Raw genomic sequence first — 21252 nt, forward strand, 5'->3', positions numbered from 1 at the left:
CTAATGAGCCCAAAGATACCCATGGTTTCACCTTTCTTCCCTGTACCCACTCCTCCCTATAAAACCCACCACTCATGTCTACCAAGAACTTCCAATACCAACTTACCTAAAATTAACATAGCTCCTACACACCCAAGACAATTCTTCCCTTCCCGAACCCACAGTCTGGAATTCACCGTAAATTCCTCTCCTTCATTCACACACATCCCCTCACGCAACCACATCCAATCAAAGGCACCGTCTTGTGGTTTCTACTTCTTCCATGACCCCTGAGTCAGGCCTATATTAGCCAAGCCACATCTATTTCCTTAAGTTATGCATGGTCACACCTGGATTACTGGGAGAGCTCTTCGCGTGAAAGACAGAAATAAAAATAAACAGAAAAACAGTGTTGAGGAAACACATACAATTCAGGGAGAAGAATCTATTTTGTGTCCTCAGAGAGCTAAGGGAAGATAGGCAATCATGAATAAAAAAGGTTACTTTTTAAAAAGGAGAGGAGCGAGGCGCCTGGGTGGCTCAGTGGGTTAAAGCCTCTGCCTTCGGCTCAGGTCATGATCCCAGGGTCCTGGGATCGAGCCCCGCATCGGGCTCTCTGCTCAGCGGGGAGTCTGCTTCCCCCTCTCTCTCTCTCTGCCTGCCTCTCTGTCAAATAAATAAATAAAATCTTTTAAAAAATAAATAAATAAAAAATAAAAATAAATAAATAAAAAGGAGAGGAGCAAGCCTTCAGAGGAAAAAATAGGAGACCAGAAATTAAACACTTATAATGGTTAGAGGATAAAACTCAGAGCTTCTTCCAGAAACTGAAGCAAAAGACAAAAGGTTGGAAAACAAGAGAGAAAAGATAAAAAAATTAGAAGGCCAGTACAGAAGATGTAGCATATATTAATGGTACTTCTAGAATGTGTTGAGAAAATGATAAAGTAGAAATATGTACCAAAAAATTAATATAATTTCCCACAACTTAAGGCAATGAATTTTCAGATTGCAAGGGCCTGTGTAGTACCAAGCATGACAGGTACTGGTAAGAGTAGTTACTGCTGTTAGTGCTTACTCTGTGCCAGGCACTGTTCTAGATGCTTCACATATTTAACTCATTTACTTGTCACAACTATCACTACCCACTTTTTTTTTTTTTTTTTTAGAGAGAAAGCACGTGAGTTGGGGGAGGGTCAGAGGCAGAGAGAGAATCTTAAGCAGGCCCCACATCCAGCACAGAGCCCAGTGCAGGACTAGATCTCATGACCCTGATATCATGACCTGAGCCAAAATCGAGAGTCGGACATTTAACCGACTGAGCCACCCAGGCGCCCCTATCACTACCGACTTTTACAGGGGAAGGAACTAAAGCACAGGAAAGTTAAATAATTTGTCCCAGACAACACATCTTAATAAGCGGTGAAACCAGCATTCAATCCCGGTGGCGCGTGCTCTACGCCCAGGGCTCTACCTGACCATCTTGTATCGGATTATTAGTCTTACACCATGATGCCTATCATAACAGTGGGATTTAGAAGATGCCATAGCTTCCAGAGAGAAAAAAGCAGGTTTCAAGGAAAGCATCCAAAGTAAAAATGACTTTGGAATGCTCACTAACAATACCAAAAACTAAAAAGAAATACACAAATCCTCCACAATTTTAAAGAAACATTATTTACAACCTACAATTCTACACTCAGCCAATCTATCAATGAAATCTGAGCATAAAATACAAACTTTGGACGATAAGACCTCAAAAAAAATTTCCTCACATGCACCCTTTCTCAGATAACCACTGGAGAATATGCTCCACTGTAATAAAAATAAATAAATAAACCAAGAAAGAGGATGGTCAGACACAGAAGAAACAGGAGCACCTACGTCAAAGAGTGTGAAGTGAATCCCCATGATGAGAACACAGAAATCAGAGAGAGCTACGTAACCGTGTGGAAATAAACAGTTCAGGGTAAAGTAAGACAAGACTTGTGCTTGTGCTCTGTCAAATAAATCAATAAAATCTTTAAAAATTTTTTTAAAAAAGATGGGGCACTGGGGTGGCTCAGTCATTAGGTGTCTGCCTTCACCTTGGGTCATGATCCCAGGGTCTTGGGATCCAGCACCACATCAGACACCCTGCTCAACTGGAAGCTGCTTCTCCCTCTCCCACTTCCCCTGCTTGTGTTCCCTCTCTTGCTGTGCCTCTCTCTGTGAAATGAATAAATAAAATCTTTACTAAAGTGGTGCCTGGGTGGCTCAGTGGGTTGGAGCCTCTGCCTTTGGCTCCGGTCATGATCCTGGGGTCCTGGGATTGAGCCCCTCATCGGGCTCCCTGCTGGGCAGGGAGCCTGCTTCCTCTTCTCTCTCTGCCTGCTTCTCTGCCTACTTGTGATCTCCGTCTGTCAAATAAATAAACAAAATATTTTTTTAAAAATATCTTTACTAAAAAAAAGACAGAAGTGACAAACTGATCATCAGAGATTATCGTTTTTTAAACAGAAATAATCAGGAGATGCCATAGGTACAATGGCCAGATTTTAAACTAAAAAATCAGCTCATGTATGGTCTGGTGAATATATATACATTGACAAGAACAAAACCCAATTCTTGAAAATTCAAGACTTTTGATCTCCACAAAGGTCAACAGAGTCAGGCTGATACTCAGAGATTACAGCAATAAAAAGGCAGTGATGCTCACAGCGATCACCGGAATAACTAGTGGAATAATTCTCACTGTGGGCCAGTTTCCATTTAATCCTCAAGACAACTGTGTAGTAGGTACCAGTAACATTCCTGTTTTACATGAAAGAAAACTGAAACTCGGAGACATAAAGCAACTCTCTAGTGGTCACACCACTAGAAGCAGCCAAGCTGAGAGCTGAAGAAGGCCACCAAGTGTCAAGCATGAACTCTTAACAAGGCCACGAGACCTTTGGGAATGAGACTAAGAGAACAGAAGACACCAAACCCCTACTGATTCATCTAACAAACACTAAATTGTGCTCAAATCTAACTTTCATTTTCTTAAAGATTTTAAAAACTTATTGCCAGAGACACAGTGAGAGAAAGAACACTAGCAGGGGAGGTGGGAGAGGGAGAAGCAGGCTTCCCACTGAGCAGGGAGCCTGATGCAAGCTCGATCCCAGGACCCTGGGATCATGACCTGAGCCAACAGCAGACACTTCGTGACTGAGCCACCCAGGCACCTCTCAAATATAACTTTCATATCCAACTGTGCCATGCTGGATTCAAATTCTAGGAAAACTGATTTATGCTAGTCCAACATTTTTCAGCTTATTAAGTCCCCATTCTCTAACCTCTCTCTAAATAACCATTTTCCTTAAAATTAGGTCTTTGCATTTTCATGTCATCTGCATATATTTGTGTGTGTTTCACATGCTCCAAGGACATCCCAGAGAGACAACACGAAATTAACCAAACGCAAAAGGACGGTTTTTTGGGAAAACACAAGCAGAAAGTAAGTTCTACGAATTGCCACTTTAAAAGTACCACATGAGGGGCGCCTGGGTGGCTCAGTGAGTTGGAGCCTCTGCCTTTGGCTCCAGTCATGGTCTCAGGGTCCTAGGATCGAGCCCCACATTGGGCTCTCTGCCCGACGGTGAGCCTGCTTCCCCCTCTCTACCTGCCTCTCTGCCTACTTGTGATCTCTCTCTCTCTCTCTCTGTCAAATAAATAAATAAAATCTTTAGGAAAAATAAATAAAAAATAAAAGTACCACATGAGAGGGGTCCTTGGGTGGCTCAGTCAGATGAGTCTCCAACTCTTGATTTTGCTCAGGTCTTGATCTCAGAGTTGTGAGTTCAAGCTGCACACTGGGCTCCATGCTGGGCATGGAGCCTAGATAGATAGATAGATAGATAGATAGATAGATAAAAATAAAGTATGGCATGAGAATAGTAATTGATGTGTTACTGAACATTGGAAACTAAAGAGTTACTAAAATGAAACCTAAAATTTTTCTTAACCAAATAAAATTTTTTAGTCTACCATGTTTAGAAGAATTTTTCTCTGGATGCCTGGCTGGCTCTGTCATTGGAACCTGTGACGCTTGATCTCATGGTTGTGAGTTCAAGCCCCATGTTGGATATGAAGTTTACTGAAAAATAAAATCTTAAAAAAAAAAAAAAAACAGAATTTTTCTCTCTCCTTTTTGGTGTCTCAAAGATGCAAATTCAAAATAATATCTCTGACAAGTTTCCTCCTCCCTTGGTGCAATTTTACAAAAATCACAATGACTAATCACATAAACGACTTAATTCCAACTACTTTTTCATCTACTTACAGTGTTGTCACGTGTGATACAAAGGAAGAAGTAAGTGGCAGGAACACAGAAGATCCATCAGAGCTGTCCACCAACCCACAGGAGCTGGCTCGTCCATCAGTGGACATTTGTAGGTCTGTACCCAACTTCACACAGCAAAAGGCTGGAGACCTTCATTGCCTTTGGATGTGGAAAGCACTGAGTACAGGTTCAACTACGAGATGATATCACTTAGGTGGAAGAGGTCTTCTCAAACCAACTTGCCTTTCCCTTAGGGAAAGCTGAATTTCCTCAGCTACATTCTCCTGACATTTCAGGCGATTCAAGCGCTTCATTTCATACTCCCTTTCAAGTTTCATAGCTGGAAAATAAAATATATGGAGCAATCCAACGGACCTTTTTCACCAGACATAATATTATTAAAAATGAACATTGAATCACACGGCAAAATTCACATTCTTCGATACTAAACAAGAAGGGCTACATAGATGAGGGGTATGGTGTGAATGAGTATATTTAAACATTTCTCTGATAATAAGCAAAATAACACAGATAAAATTTGCTATTTGCTAAAGTAGCTTTTACAGAACTTACATTCTGCAGAAGGGAGTAGAGCATTCTTAATGGTTTTAGTTTTTTTGAGGTGTAAAGGACTACCAAATGAAATTTCTCCCAAGAATGGCAACTTGATGTTGGCTAGGTTCGTGTACCAGGTCTCTGTAAGCAGTGCAAGTTCCCAAGGTTCCTGTCTGGAGCAAAAATTCATTAATTCATTAAAAAGTATTTACTGAGGGGCGCCTGGGTGGCTCAGTGGGTTAAGCCGCTGCCTTCGGCTCAGGTCATGGTCTCAGGGTCCTGGGATCAAGCCCCGCGTCGGGCTCTCTGCTCGGCAGGGAGCCTGCTTCCTCCTCTCTCTCTGCCTGCCTCTCTGACTGCTTGTGATCTCTCTCTGTCAAATAAATGAATAAAAATCTTAAAAAAAAAAAAAAAGTATTTACTGAGCATCTATTGTGGGATATACAGAAGACATCTTAATTCTCAGTTCTATTTTCCACTAGACATTTTCGCTTATGGGGAGATTTCGGGATTTTCCAGAGTTGCAAATTTAGCCAGGAAAAAGAGCCTTACATTAAATGTATAATGTAGGGGCACCTGGATGGCTCAGTGGGTTAAGCCTTTCAGCTGAGGTCATGATCCCAGGGTCCTGGAATGGAGCCCCGCATCAGGCTCTCTGCTTGGCAGGGAGCCTGCTTCCCCCTTTCTCTCTGCCTGCCTCTCTGCATACTTGTGATCTCTATCTCTGTCAAATAAATAAAATCTTTAAAAAAAATAAAATAAATGTATAACGTAATACACACACACACATACATATATTCTAACATAGAGATATATTGAAAAATTATGAATTTTAATGGCAGGAAGTTTTATTCAAAAATAGCCTCCCTGGGCACCTGGGTGGCTCAGTGGGTTAAAGCCTCTGCCTTCAGCTCAGGTGGTGATCCTGGTGTCCTGGGATCAAGCCCCACATCAGGCTCTCTGCTCTGCAGGGAGCCTGCTTCCTCCTCTCTCCCTCTGCCTGCCTCTCTGTCTACTTGTGATCTCTGTCTGTCAAATAAATAAATAAAATCCTTTAAAAAAAAAAAAACCCTCCCTGCAGTCAATCCAATCTTTCCATCTCTTTTAAGAGGATGTGATTAAGAACTGTATGCTCTGGGATGCCTGGGTGGCTTAGTAGGTTAATCATCTGCCTTGAGCTCCAGTCATGATTTCATCGTCTTGGAATTGAGTCCCATATCAGGCTCCTTGCTCAGTGGAGAGCCTGCTATTCCCTCTGCCTGCCTCTCCCCTTGCTTGTGCTCTTTCTCTCTCTCTGACAGATGAATAAATAAAATCTTAAATTAAAAAAAAGAAAGAAAGAACTGTACGCTCCAAGTCTTTTATGGCTGATCACAATTAGGGTCATATTAGGGAAGGGAAAAGGGGAATAATCAAGCATTGAGCAGGGTGCTTGACATACACAAAGGCTTTGATTGTGTGATCTTATTTCAATCTTTATAACCACCATGCAGGTAGACAAAGAAACAGAGACTCAGAAGTTAATTAAGAATCAGAGCTGGTACTTAGCCTAGGAATAGATATTTAGAAGCACTAGAACCAAGAGAATCCTCAGAAAAATGGAGAAGGGGAGGAAATCCCAAACTATAATACTAAAAATAATCACCATGAACTTCAAATGAATTGTTTTATATGTTCTAGTTTGGAAATTTAAAATATCAACTACATGTTTCTCATCTCATAGAGTCTATATGAGTTCATATGCACTAGGAAAGGTAGAAGACCTGCTTTGGTACAAATCAGGGAAATGAGAGTGTTCTGTACATGGGTCTACTTGTTTTCCTCCTCCAGCTTCCTTGCCACTTCATCATCTAACTTTAAGGAAGGACTTGAAGTCTACAATTCTTATAAATGCATTTGAACAAGGACACAAAGACGCATTTGTAAGAATGTTCACTGAAGCATTCTTTGTCCAAAAAATCTCACAAAATAGACTTAATAATAGCACACAGGAAGAGCCTAGTTAAACACACTGTGGTACATACACAGAATGAAAGAATGAGGTTTATCCTTATATGTTGATTTTGAAAGATGAGGAATAAAACACCTAATTTTTATCTAGCATTTGCTGTATGCTGGGCACTATTTTAATCAGTTTGCCTATATGAACATTTTTAATTGCCACAGCAACCCTGTGAGGTAGGCAGGTATTATTATTATGTTCATTTGAAGGATTAGGAAACAGGAGTAGAACAACTTGCTCAAGATCACAAGGCTGTTGTGCTCATGGGTTTAGGATTTGAACCCAGAAAGTCAGACTCTAGAATCTGAGGTCTTACCCATTAGGCTACACAAGAAATGGTGGGAGAGGGAGCAAAGTTCATAGCTCCCCCCTGCTTGTACTCGATTGTTCTCCCTGTCACTCTCAAGTAAATAATTTGGAAAAAAAAAAAAAAAAAACCTAAGGGGGTGGGGGGAGATATACCTGACATTTTTAGGTAGATTTACACTCTCTACAGAGGAATTTTAACGTATTGACAGTAGTAGATATTACTTCCGAGTAAGAACACAGACTTCCATCCCTGTCACTTGTTTACTTCATGACTGTGTGATTTTGATCAACCCACTTCTCCGAACCTCAGTCTGTGTTGTTTTGTTGTAAAGACCAAGTAAGATGATTTATAAATTCTTATTAAAAGCATTTCCCGGGGCGCCTGGGTGGCTCAGTGGGTTAAGCCTCTGCCTTGGCTCAGGTCATGATCTCAGGGTCCTGGAATCGAGCCCCGCATCGGGCTCTCTGCTCAGCAGGGAGCCTGCTTCTCCCCCTCTCTCTCTGCCTGCCTCTCTGCCTGCTTGCGATCTCTCTCTCTCTCCATCAAATAAATAAATAAATCTTTAAAAAAAAAAAAAAGCATTTCCCATTAGGAACACCTGGGTGGCTCCCTGGGTTAAGCCTCTGCCTTGGCTCAGGTCATGATCTCAGGGTCCTGGGGTGGAGCCCCACATCCGGCTCTCTGCTCAGCGGGGAGCCTGCTCCCCCTCACCCCCGCGCCCCTCTCTCTCTGCCTGCCTCTCTGCCTACTTGTGATCTCTTTCTGTCAAATAAATAAGTAAAGATCTTAAAAAAAAAAAAGCATTTCCCTTTAAAAATCACTATTCAGATAACTGAAACCGCCTAGCCCGGTATCTCATGGGGAACATAAGGCTTCCGGTACTTTTATTTTACCAAGGACACTCCCGACCCCCAGTCAATGCTCACAGTGATGAAAATACTTACACGTTATAACAACTGCCCCGCAATATGGTTTTCACTGTGTTCTTTCTTGGCAAGCCGTAAGCCATGGTGAATCACCACGGTCCAATTTCCTAACATAGGTGCCGGATGGAATGACTGGCATATTCTGTTCGCTTTACCTGTAATGTTTGCAACTCTCAGAATTAATGGCTTTCACTTTAATACCCACACAATAAAAAGATTTAGAAAGAGCATTTCTGGATGTCAGAACATCCCTAACAAATATTCCTTGAAGCTGAACCCCTAAGGTACAACCGTGTTCTCTTTCATTTTCCATGAACTCATTTGATCCTTTCTTACCGAGGACGGAGAAAAAGCCAAGTTAACAGCATCGGCATTCCGTCACTGCCCAACCTGCCAAACTGGCTCCAACACCGCACCCAAACGTGTCGGACTTGGGCAACGTTAAGCGACGAAAGGCTCTGCGAACACGGGAACTTCCCGTTCCCCGCCCGAGCCCTTTAAAGGAATGCCGACCTTCCCGGGTTTTCCCTTTTTCCGAAATCTCAGCTTACCCGGAAGCGGCCCACTGTAGGAACCCCTACCACCCTCCTCGCCCCCACCCTTCGGAGGAGCGAACCTCCCCGCCGCCCCGGGGCGCAGTTCGGAGCGGGACCCGGCTCCAGGAAGCGGGTGGAGCCTCGGCCGCCTGCAGAGCCCGAGGCGGAGGGCGGAGGGGCAGGACCTCCCAGCGCCCCTTCCCACGCCGGCGCCCCGCCCCTCCTCCCAACCCCACCCCCCTCCCAACCCCACCCCTCCTCCCAACCCCACCCCACGCGCGGCCGGCACGCCCAGTCAGCCGGGGCCTCGAGGGCGGGTCTCTGGGATCCCGGGAGGGGGAGCGGGCGCCCGCGCCTGATTATCCGCACTCGCTGGTTTCGGAGCGCGCGCCCAATTAGGCGCCCATTGCCGCGCACAGCTGCGGGCCCGCGCCGCGGGCACACGCCTCCGTCCTGCTCGCTCCCGAGTTGCGGGCAGCGCCCAGGAGCCGGGTGCCTCGCGTCACGCGGAGGCTTCAATAAAGGGCTTTGTGGTGCCAGTCCCGCCCGCCGGGGCCTAAGGGAGCCAAGCCCGGGACAGGGTCCCGCGGGGGCCCTCGGGTTAAGCGGCCAAGGCTCGCACACCCTTGACGGAACAAAACTTGGGAACGAAAGAGATGTAAGCTAGGCCTTTCTCTGAAAATGACACTTTTAAATGTCAGGGAATTGTACTGAAGCGACCCGGGGAATTAGTTGTGGGGACCATTTGGGGGTACCGCTTACAGAAATGTGCTCAGTGCTGACGTGTTCAGCGTGAGCGAGGCGGTATTGTCAATGTTCGCTGTCCCTGGTGGGTCAAGGCAGCTAGAAACGCGAAAAAGCCCCAAGCCTACCTGTGATAAGTTACGTGTTGTCGTGGTCAGGACATGACAGATTAGAAAAGGTCGACTCATGGGCCAGTTTATGAAGTCATTATACTGAAGTGATTCAGGATGAATCTGTATTTTAATACGTCCGATGGTCACCACTTAAACGTCAAATGAAGATAGCATGCCTCCTTCCCATAGGTCTTGGGAGTCAGAACGGACTTGGCACTCTAGTTCTGCCACTCGCTAACTTTAAGGTCTTGCCTGTGTAAATTCTCTAATCCTCAATTTCTCCATCTGTAAAACAAGTGTCATACTCTGTATCTTGCAGGGTCCTTGTGAGGAATAAAGATCATGTCTGTCATTTCTCTGCCAACATGGTAAGTGACTAATTGTCTCATTTTGTGCCTGCTAACAACTTTATGAGATAGGCAAGGGATACTTACTATTCCAATTATGGAAGGGAGGAATGAACTCAGGTTAAGGGACTGCCTGAGGTGGCAGAGCTCATGAGTCGCAGGGCCAGCTTTTTTTTTTTTTTTTTTTGAAGATTTTATTTATTTATTTGACAGAGAGAAATCACAAGTAGGCAGAGAGGCAGGCAGAGAGAGGAGGAAGCAGGCTCCCTGCTGAGCAGAAAGCCCGATGTGGGGCTCGAACCCAGGACCTGGGATCATGACCTGAGCCGAAGGCAGCGGCTTAACCCACTGAGCCACCCAGGCGCCCCGACAGGGCCAGCTTTTGAAGCTAAACACGGTACCCTTTCCACCCTGACAAGAAGCCTCTGATACTAGCTCCCGGCCCATTAGGATAGGCTGGTAGGCTTGAACCACCCCCCCCCTTTTTTTTAATTTATTTGACAGAGAGAGATCACAAGTAGGCAGAGAGGCAAGCAGTGTGAGAGGGGGGAAGCAGGCTTGCCCCAGAGCAGAGAGCCCGATGTGGGGCTCAATCCAGGACCCTGGCATCATGACCCAAGCCGAAGGCAGAGGCTTTAACCCACTGAGCCACCCAGGCGCCCCGGCTTGAACCCCGTTTGAAGGTGCATTTTGCTTCCCCAAAATTAGAAGGTGAGGACTCCTTCACTCTTTAACATTTCTGTTCTAATACCATTGAAAAGGGAGCCTCAAGGAGTGAGAGTGGGTGTTAGCTTTTAACACAAGGAATGTTGAACCCTTCAATGGGCTGTAACATCAATGCGTAGATCTTGAACTGAATTTTTTTCAAACAAATTAACATAGAATGGGGCAGAGGCTAGTGAATGTGAGTACATCATGAGAATAAGTATTGTTTTGTGGAACTTACTTTTTTGTTATCCATATGGACTCTTTTTCATGCCTGCGCGTATGCAGTTTCAATATAAAATATAGTTCTCACAATGGGTCTAAAAAGTGTGAAAGCCACTGTCTAAGATCATTTCATTTTAGAGATGAAAAAATAGAGACCAAGTTGCTAACTGAAATCACACCTAGATGGAGCAGAGAATAGCCACTTTAGAGTTGTGGCTCAAGATGCTATGGCTGTTCTCTTTTTTTTTTTTTTTTTTTTAAGATTTTATTTATTTATTTATTTGTTAGAAAGAGAGAGAGAGAGAGAGAGAGGGAGCGAGCATGAGCACAGGCAGACAGAGTGGTAGGCAGAGGCAGAGGGAGAAGCAGGCTCCCCGCTGAGCAAGGAGCCCGATGTGGGACTCGATCCCAGGACGCTGGGATCATGACCTGAGCTGAAGGCAGCCGCTTAACCAACTGAGCCACCCAGGCGTCCCGGCTGTTCTCTTTTTATGGAGGAAGAAATTAAGCTCCAGGGAGAGGATGATATATATGTCCATGGCCCCACTAAGAGAGATTAGACAGCCTGTGATTTCTCCATTTTTGAACCTCGCTTCCTGTATATGATTCCTGAGAATAGTGTTTAGTTACTTCCTAGGTGACTCATTTTGAACAAATACAGTAGAAGTTTCAGAGTATGACTTCTGAAACCAAGTCATAAACGGTATTGTGGCTTCCTTCTTGTGGTCTCTCTTGGATCTAGTGAGAAAATCCAAGAGAGACCCTAGAAGAGATCAGATGCCATGTTAGGGCACTCTCAAGCCATCTTATGGAGAAACTCACAGGCAAAGGGATAGAGGCCTCTAACCAACAACCGGTGAGGTGCTGAGGCCTCTTGCCACCACCCACGTGAGTGAGCCAGCTTGGAAGCAGATCCTCCAAGCCTCCATCAAGCTTTCAGATGACTGCAGCCCCAGCTGATGTCTTCACTGAAACTTCATGGGAGACCCTGAGTGAGAACCACCTAACTAAGCCGCTCCAGTATTCCTGGCCCTCAGAAAATATGAAAATGAATGCTTATCATTTTAAGCCACCCACCTTTAGACTATTTGTTACAGAGCAGCAGATAACTAATATACACTAAGTGTCTTATTGTAGAAGGAGTATGTTACACAGAGGAAAATAGCTATATTTTTATAATTGAGATTAATAATTTGATAAAAATGAAGGGTAAAACACCTTATGCTTTATAGATTCCTTCTGGGCAGCTAAAATCTCATCTAGGACCAGTTAAGAGAGACTTAAAAATTGTCAACACATGGGGCGCCTGGGTGGCTCAGTGGCTTGAGGCCTCTGCCTTCAGCTCGGGTCATGATCTCAGGGTCCTGGGATCAAGCCCCACATCGGGCTCTCTGCTCAGCAGGGAGCCTGCTTCCTCCTCTCTCTCTCTCTGCCTGCCTCTCTGCCTACTTGTGATCTCTGTCAAATAAATAAATAAAATTTAAAAAAAAATTGTCAACACAGAAAATATATGGTAAATACCACTCTCCCACATGTCTTTAAAAACAAAAATAACAGGGGCGCCTGGGTGGCTCAGTGAGTTGAGCCTCTGCCTACAGCTCGGGTCATGATCCCAGGGTCCTGGGATCAAGTCCCACGTCGGGCTCTCTGCTGGGCGGGGAACCTGCTTCCTCCTCTCTCTCTCTCTCTCTCTCTCTCTGCCTGCCTCTCTGCCTACTTGTGATCTCTCTGTGTCAAATAAATAAATAAAATATATTTTTTAAGTAACATTAAATCCTATAAGGTAGAAGGCTGTCCAATTGAGATCTGGTTCTTGCTCCACGCCCATAAAGACTATTTTAGTATTTTCTTTTGAATTATCACATCATTTCTAAACATTTCTTTGTCTCCCACCCACCCCCTGTTTCTTCTTTCCTCCTCCTCCCTTCCATTCTTTTCTTTATGATCTCTATCCCCCTGCTTTTCTGGTGCCCTACACACAGTAAGCCTTCACTAATTATTCCAAAAAATTGGCAGTGTTCATTCAAATTGATTAAGAGAGCATTGCTGCCACCTACTGTTAGAACTGAGGTACAAACAGGTATGCAAAGAGATGAGGTTAACAATCTTGTAATGCAACAAAAAAGCAATAGTAGTGTGTTTACTGCATTTGGGGCACTGTTCAAGGTACTTCCTACACATTGCCTCACTTAATTATCATAACCATTTTTGCTATTATAAATTTAGTGGTGTGATTTTTAGGGATATTAGAGAAGTAAAAACTGAGGCACCTTAAGCAGGAAAAATTTTCCAAAGTCACAGAACTTGACCAAGACTATGCAATTCTGATCTTTTTCTCTGTACCATACTGTACATTTTCCCAGAATTGTAATTAAGGCAAGGTTTTAAGGTATAAACTTGTAAATATTTTTGTAACTGCCCTTTTCAAATATTCTTTTAATTTCTCATCATGCATAGATGAACAAAATATTTCGGGCACCTACTGCATGCCAGCAATCATTCTTCTCCCTGCAATCTGAACCTCACAGTTTAGTGGAGAAGAAGATAATAGTTTCCCTAGGACAGTTAAGGAAGAAAAGGGTTTATAGGGCTACTAAATGACTTGCTTACAATTACACAACTAGTAAACTGCAGAACCTAATTTAGCCCAGGTCAATTTCACTCCTGACCTATACTTCCTTTGAGTTCTCTGGATCTCCTGACTGAACTATATATCCCTCTGTCCCTGAAATGTCCATTGCATCTCTCCAATAACATTGACAACCTGCCCATTTTATTTGAAATTGACAGAATAGGTTTCTTTTTTTTTTTTTTTAGATTTTATTTATTTATTTGAGAAAGAGAGCATAAGCAGGGGGAGCAGCAGAGGGGAAGGAAGAAGCAGACTCCCTGCTGAGCAGGGAACCCAACTTGGGGCTCCATCCTGGCCAGGCTCCTGGGACCATTACATGAGCCCAAGACAGATGCTTAACCGACTGAGCCACCCAGGCCCCCCAACAGAGTAGGTTTCTGTACATACAGAAAATAATAGCCACAGTTAGTTGTCCAGACTCCTCTGCTCTCCTTAGAGGTATAAATTACAATTTCCCAGGTGCCCAGTTGATAAACTCCTGTTCTTTGGGAGACAAAGCAGGTCAGAATCTATTACCTAATCCAATACTATGGCATGCGATTTACAGCCTAGGATTCTCCCCAGAACAAAGTCTAGAGCAGTAAGGATCCCCTGGCTGATTCCCTGGCAGGCACCATGAACCTGCATCTGCCATGGAGCAGATCGCATCAGGATAGCTAGCCCCCGACAGCTACACTGGAATCGCTCCACTGTGCGGGCATAAGGCGTAAGTTGTAAGAACAGGAAGAAAGGTATTTCTTTACACATCGTAATATATGAGGGCTTTGAAGTGTTACAATGTCACCTTACAAAGTACTAATTTAAACAAAGGACTTACCTACTTTAGTCCAGTTGGCATTTCAATTTCATGCTAATTTATAATAACTAGGGAAGTAGGAACAATAAGAAAATTAAGATGAGATCTCCAGTTATTCATTAAATATTTGTTAAAATTAGTCACATTTTATTGATTTTTCAAGTAAATAATAAATTGAATCAATTGAGCTTTTTCCTGAGGAGATACATACCAGATGAAGAGGTAATATGCTCTGATAGAAGAGGTCTAACTAGAAATAAAGAAAACCTAGGTTAGAGACCCTTTATAAATATGAAAAGTGTCTAAGCCTTTGTGTCATTTATGAAACCAAACCAGTAATTCCCCAAAATATTTTTATGATTGATTCCATGACTCTAAATCTTTCATGTAATTACAGTGCTAAGTTGTTAATTAGTTAGCAAATGACTTTTAATAAATTTACCTATTTCGTATTTTGACATATTTATGTAAAGAATTCATTAAAGTTCAGGGTGCCTGGCTGGTTCAGTAGGTAGAACATGTGACTCTTGATCTTGGGATCATAAGTTCAAACCCCATATTGGGCATAGACATTACTTAAAAATAGGTAAATAGGAAAGAATTCATTAAAGTTCATATAGGCTATCAAGTTTATTTGCCCTATCCTTCTTTTTTTGAAGATTTATATCCCTGGCTTATGATATCCATATAGTCCTTTTAATTTTATTCATCTCAGTGGTTCATAGTTCATCATAAGCTTTCGTTCAATTAGATTCAAGCCAATTTAACACACATCTATCGAGCACTTTCTGTATGCAAAGCTTTGTGATTGGCCCCATAGTTTAAAATTTGTCCCTCTTTCCCCCCACCCCCATTTGTAAGAAAAGCTCTTTTAGAGTTTTTCACAGCAACATGCAAAAAGAATGAAACTGAACCACTTTTTTACACCATATACAAAAATAAATTCAAAATGATTAAAGACTTAAATGTAAGACCTGAAACCATAAAATTCCTAGAAGAAAACATAGGAGGTAAACTCTGTGACATCACTTTTAGCAATATTTTTTTAGATCTATCTCCAGAGGCAAAAACAGCAAAAGCAAAAATAAACTATTTTGACTACATCAAACTGAAAAGCTTTTGCAAAGCAAAGGAAACCATCAACAAAACAAAAAGACAGTCTACTGAATGGTAAAAGATGTTTGTAAATTATATATATCCCATACATGGTTAACATCCAAAATATATAAAGAGCTCATAGAACATGGGCGCCTGGGTGGCTCAGTGGGTTAAGCCACTGCCTTCAGCTCAGGTCATGATCTCAGGGTCCTGAGATCGAGTCCCGCGTCGGGCTCTCTGCTCAGCAGGGAGCCTGCTTCCCTTCCTCTCTCTCTGCCTGCCTCTCTGCCTACTTGTGATCTCTGTCTGTCAAATAAATAAATAAATAAATAAATCTTTTAAAAAAAAAAGAGCTCATAGAACTCAATATCAGAAAAACAAACAATTAAAAAATGGACAGAGAGGTCACCTGGGAGGTACAGTTAGTTAAGCATCTGACTCTTGGTTTCGGCTCAGGTTGTGATCTCAGGGATGTGAGATCAAGCCCTGTGTCGGGCTCTGCATTCAAGGTGGAGTCTGCTTGGGACTCTCGTTCCCTCCCCCTCTCCCCCCAACTTTACTAAAATAAATAAATAAATCTTTTTCCAAAAAACAGACAGGGGCTCTGAATACACATTTTTTCATAGAAGACATCCAGATAGCCAGCAGACACAAAGATACTAAATATCACTAACCATCAGGGAAGTGCAAATCAAAACCTCAATGAGGTATCACCCAACAAGGGTCAGAATGGCTAGTGTCAAAAAGACAAGGGAAAAAAAAGATAAGAAATTACAAGTGTTGACAAGGAAGAGGAGAAAAGGAAACTCTTTTGTGGGAATGTACATTGGTGCACCCACTGTGGAAAACAATATGGAGGCTCCTCAAAAAATTAAAAGTAGAAATACCATATGATCCAGCAATTCCACTTCTGGATATTTAGCCAAAGAAAATGAAAACACTAAAAAAGACATATGCACCCCCTATGTTTATTGCAGCACTATTGACAATATTCAAGATAGGAAAAGTCATCCATCAGTAGATGAATGGATAAAGAAAATGTGGTATGTATATACATATACATACATATGTATATATATAGAATAGAATATTACACAGCCATAAAAAAGAATAAAATCTTGTCAATCGCAACCACATGGATAGACCTAAAGTGTACTCTGCTATGTGAAATAATTCATACAAAGACAAATACCATATGATTTCACTTATATGTACAATCTAAATATAAAGCAAATGAAGAAGCAAAGCAAAACAGAAACAGACTCAGATATAAAGAATGAAGTGTTTGTTGCCAGAGAAGAAGAGAACAGGGGGTGTGAACAAAAAAAGAGAGGAAGGTTAATGATCTTCTAGTTATAAAATAAATGATCCACAGGGATGAGAAGTACAACAATGGGAATATAGTCGATAATATTGTAAAAACTATATGGTGACAGATAGTAACTAGATGTACCGTGGTGACCATTTCTTAGTGTATATAAATATCAAGTCACTAAGTTGCACATGTCAATTATTGTTCAATACAAAAAGTAAAAACAAGTAAGGCTCTCTTTTCCCGTGAAGATATACGTCAATTATGAAAAGTATACATTCTCAGCTTAGAGAAATGTGGAAAAAGAAATTATCACCACCCTTTCTGTCAGTTGTTAAAGTCATCTTGAAAGAATTAAGATGCCCTTTTTAAGCCAAAATCTAAAATTGGAAGGTCTGTAAGCCCCCATAGACATTAAATCACAATCTACTTAAATTCAGGATTTAAGAGAAGTTATTTCAAAGTGTAGAACTTTTTGGACTTGCATAAACACTGACTTCCTAATGATAAAACTGTCTGTGAATTTTACTCCTTAATCCTTTTTCCATCTGCTTGATTTTCCAAGATAGGTTCTTTTTTTATTATATTGAGAGAAAATTGGCTAATATTACTATATATATTTAAAGTGTACAATGTAATGATTTGCTACGCATGTACAGTGTAAAATGATTACCAGGGGACACCTGGGTGTCTCAGGGTGGCTCAGTCAGTTAACCCTCTGCCTTCAGCTCAGGTCATGATCCCAGGGTTTGGGGATCCGACCCCACATCTGGCTTCCTGCTCAGTGGAGAGCCTGCTTCCCCCTCTCCCTCTACTCCTCTGCTCCTGCTCTCTCGCTCCACTCTCTATCTCAAATAAATAAATAAAATATTTGAAAAAATTTTAAAAACTCAAATAAAATAAAATGATTACCAAGGTTGAGATAATCCACCACCCCACATAGTTAATAGTTAACATGGTTTGTGTGCATGCATGTGTGTGTGTGTGTGTGTGTGTGTGTGTGTGTGTGTGTGTAGTGAGAGTGCTTTAGTCTCCTCTCCTTGAGTGCAACCCTCTTCTAACAAATAGAATAAAATAAAAGTGACAGTGTAGGCCTCAGAGACTCTTGTCAGAAAAGGCACTATGGCTACCTTCAGATCACTGTCTTTGGGAGAAGCCAGCCACCATGTTGAGCAGACCTACAGAAAGACCATGGAGCGAGGAAGTCGGGCCTCAAGTCAACAGCTGTATGAGTGAGCCATCTTAGAAAGAGATCCTCCATCCTGAGTCAAGCTTTTAGATGACCGTAGCCCTTGCATACATCTTAATTATAACCTCATGAGAGACACTGAGCCACAGACATCCAACTAAGCTGCCCTCAAATTCCCGGCCCACAGAATCTTTGAGATAACCTGGGTATTTTAAGACACTAAATTGGGACTAATTTGTTACACCAATAGGTAATTAACACAATAGGCTAGCTGACTCCTACATGAGAAAGAGATAAAGAGAAGTATAAGGAAAGATCTGGAAATGATTAAGAGTTAAGAGGAGAAAAAAGTAGAAAGAGGGTGTAATAAGAAGAATTCCAAAGCTGTTCATGTTTTTGGAGAGACAGTATGAGGCTAGGGTAACTGATAGAAGAAGCGAGACTTTGGGGATAGAGAAATGTTAAAATGTGTATTTCAGGGACGCCTGGGTGGCTCAGTTGGTTGGACGACTGCCTTCGGCTCAGGTCATGATCCCGGAATCCCGGGATCGAGTCCCACATCAGGCTCCCAGCTCCATGGGGAGTCTGCTTCTCCCTCTGACCTTCTCCTAGCTCATGCTCTCTCTCACTGTCTCTCTCTCAAATAAATAAATAAAATCTTTAAAAAAAAAAAAATGTGTATTTCAGAAACTTTGCTGTGGTATTTGGTATAAACCTCTCCCCTGTTTCTAAAAAAACTCTAAGTAAAGATCTATATATTTTTAAATAACAGCAATAATTCAACTTCACAGTGATTTAATGTGTCCTCAGGCTCACGAACCACTTATCAAATTCAACCCTAGTAATTTTATCCTTCTTTACTAGATCCTCGATTTCCTAGTTTTTCTTCTCACTAGGAGTGACCATGGACAAAGCTCTGGCCAATGAGACAAAGAGGAAGTCTACTGGGATCCTCTGTGAAACATTCTGCTTCCTGCTAAGGAGAGAAAAACCCTTAAGAATTCCCTAGCACTTCCCCTGACCTTTCTTCCTGTGTCACAAGTGCGTTGAAAAGTTGTGTGACGCCACCGTCCCCTGCCAATGAGCAGATAGGTGTAACAATGGGAAGGCATCAACAGGGGTGACTGAGCATAAGGACGGAAAGCACCTAGAGCCACCGAGGCATGTCTGAGGTGTGGCATCATGCCTGAAATGCATCATTCTAATCTCCTATTACGTGAGAATATTAATGCTCTTTTTTGATTAAGCCACTTAAGCTATAGTATGGTTCCCCGTATTTGTGGTAAAAATCATTCCCAACTGAGACTTAAGATGAATAAGTATTCATGGTGCCCTCAAGGCAAGCAACAAAATATGTGTGGACCTGAGAATTCCACCTGAGTTCAGAATCCCCTCCCCCTAGCTAAGAGTCCTCCAGCCAGGGAGTTCCCTCAGTGCTGCAGCGTTTCATCTGCAAGATGGAGATAATTAGACTTTCACCATAGGGCTGTCATGGCCACAACAAATTTTATACAACAAATTATATTAGACAACAAATTATTATACAACAAATATAAATATTTTGTGTTATTTTATATAACAAATATTATACAGCAAATATAATTTTGTATATTTCGAGAGTTTAAAAACTAAAAACTTAGTCTTCCAAATCTTCAAAAATCACAGAATCCTCACAAAATATGAAGTCTATCAACTACAAATTTAGAGTAGCAGATAATCTGCTACCATACACAATCACCATATTTTGGACAGACATGAAATGAATTTGGTTTTTAACTCTTCAATGAAGACAATTTCAAAAATATACAAAGGCAAAGAGATGCACATACCGCATCTCCATCTACACATCACCCAATGTCAGCAGCTTATCAATGGATTTCCATTCTTGTTTAGTGTTGTCACTTTACCCACAAATACTGTGTGACTTTTTTGAAGTTATTTATAAGGCACTTTAATTTTTCACACACAAAAAAAATGAAAATGTGTACATCTCCAGAGCTAGCAGCTTTTTCTGAAGTTTTCCCGTATTTGTTCTGAATGTAAGACCTCATACTGAGATCTTAATAATGGCAGTTGAAAAAGTATGGATTTTGAAGCTGTCTCTAGACTGGGTTAAAATTCTAATTTCACTGATCACCATGTGATTGGGAACAAGTTACTTAGTTTCTTCTGGGCCTCAGGTTTTTCACCTGTAAAGAGCAGAACAGCAGTCAGGACCCACTCTCCAGTCTCTCTTTTTTTGTTGTTTTTATTTTTAAGATTTATTGATTTATTTGAGAGAGTGCACACACACACACACACACACACAGGGTGCGTAGGGAGCAGAGGGAGAGGAAGAGAAGCAGACTCCCCAATGACCAGGGAGTCTGATAATGTGGGGCTGGATCCTAGGAGCCCGGGATCATGACCTGAGCTGAAGGCAGACCCTTAACAGACTTAGCCACCCAGGCGCCCCATCCAGGCTCACTTTGAGAAGTAAATAGCAAAACAATGGTGAGTAATAGCTATAATTGACTAAATAAGCCAGCCACCACCCTAAGCACTTTTCCTATAGTGTCTTCAGTTCTTGGCACTTGGCACTTGCCTGGTGCTCAGCAAATGTTCCCTGTCAGTCCTTGCAGCAGCTTTGGCTACAGCAAAGATGACCAAGAAGTTGCTCTGGTTTTGGGAGGCTGGTGAGAACAAGTAGTGCCTAAGCAGAGTCCTCCACAACGTGAAGAGGGGAGAGGCTGAAGAAAGTCTTCTGAAATTTACAAGCCAGCCCAGCTGTCTGCAGCAGGGAGGGTGAGAGATGGAATAAGGAGGAATGAATGAGGATGAAAGGAACTAGGGAGTCAGGAAGAGAGGAATGTACCGTGTCTCTGGTCCCTCTCCAGTGCTCTCACACACCAGCTTTCCAGACTTCACACGGCCCCTCCCAGCAGTTACCTTTGAGGCTCAGTAGCTGGTCCACACTCAGGCCTGCTAAGCAGGGGAGGCCAAGATTCAAACCCATATCCATCTCAGGATGCTTGTTTCACTCCCCACGACCACCTCATACCCTTTTCAAGTGATCTGAATGACAAGTGACTGTTTTACAGAACTGGCATCTGGAATGTTAGACATGGCTTTGGGAATGAGGAATGTCAGAATGGGATGGGTCAGGGAAGCAGACAGGTGGCCCCAGAAAGACCTTGGCCTCATTCTTTAGGAAGACGCTGCCTAACAACCCCCAGGGTTTCTGTGGCTCCTGTTACTGTTTGATGGGCCTGCCTGTGTTTGATCTGCAAATAAGGGCTGCCTCAGATGAGCCCACCAGCAGTCCTGACTACCTCAGACGGTATATGAACTGCCTGAACTTGGGAACCCAGACTTTTCCCAGGAAATACTTAGAATAGCAATAAGCCGGGAATAGATTCTAAGGTATAGGAAGGAATGATTCTAAAATCAATGTTTACTAGCAAGGAAAGCCTTCTCTTTTTTCTGTTTCTCTGTCCAGAG

At 42.4% G+C, this 21252-nt stretch overlaps 1 protein-coding gene and 1 long non-coding RNA gene across 6 annotated transcripts; one reads left to right on the forward strand and one right to left on the reverse strand.

Annotated features, from left to right (window-relative positions):
- Positions 1-4379: 4379 nt before the first annotated feature.
- C2H4orf36 (chromosome 2 C4orf36 homolog) lies at positions 4380-8939 on the reverse strand. 4 transcript variants are annotated; one of them, XM_047717915.1, is made up of 5 exons: positions 8888-8939; positions 8675-8851; positions 8094-8230; positions 4856-5010; positions 4380-4622 (listed from the first exon to the last, which is right to left on the reverse strand). In XM_047717915.1, exons 3-5 carry the CDS (start codon positions 8156-8158, stop codon positions 4489-4491), a joined length of 354 nt encoding a protein of 117 aa, XP_047573871.1. In that variant the 5' UTR covers positions 8159-8230; positions 8675-8851; positions 8888-8939; the 3' UTR covers positions 4380-4488. The 4 variants fall into 4 exon arrangements, with proteins under 4 accessions (XP_047573871.1, XP_047573870.1, XP_047573872.1 ...); XM_047717914.1 differs by having other exon boundaries at positions 4400-4622; positions 8627-8851; XM_047717916.1 differs by lacking the exons at positions 8675-8851; positions 8888-8939 and adding an exon at positions 8589-8609 and having other exon boundaries at positions 4400-4622.
- A 1-nt stretch (position 8940) lies between these two features.
- LOC125093143 (uncharacterized) lies at positions 8941-15090 on the forward strand. 2 transcript variants are annotated; one of them, XR_007125161.1, is made up of 3 exons: positions 8941-9269; positions 9788-9836; positions 15035-15090. It is a non-coding gene; the product is annotated as an uncharacterized LOC125093143 (long non-coding RNA). The 2 variants fall into 2 exon arrangements; XR_007125162.1 differs by lacking the exon at positions 15035-15090 and adding an exon at positions 11978-12043 and having other exon boundaries at positions 8945-9269.
- The last annotated feature ends 6162 nt before the right edge of the window (positions 15091-21252 follow it).

The sequence above is a fragment of the Lutra lutra genome, chromosome 2 (genome assembly GCF_902655055.1).
Source record: "Lutra lutra chromosome 2, mLutLut1.2, whole genome shotgun sequence".
NCBI classification, from domain to species: Eukaryota; Metazoa; Chordata; class Mammalia; order Carnivora; family Mustelidae; genus Lutra; species Lutra lutra.

Coding starts and splice junctions, on each gene's coding strand:
- C2H4orf36 (XM_047717915.1), bottom strand. CDS start 8,158: ATGGCTTACGGCTTGCCAAGAAAGAACACAGTGAAAACCATATTGCGG. Junction 5,011..8,093: donor CGGGGCAGTTGTTATAACGT/GTAAGTATTTTC, acceptor TTTTTGCTCCAG/ACAGGAACCTTGGGAACTTG. Junction 4,623..4,855: donor TCTACTCCCTTCTGCAGAAT/GTAAGTTCTGTA, acceptor TTTATTTTCCAG/CTATGAAACTTGAAAGGGAG.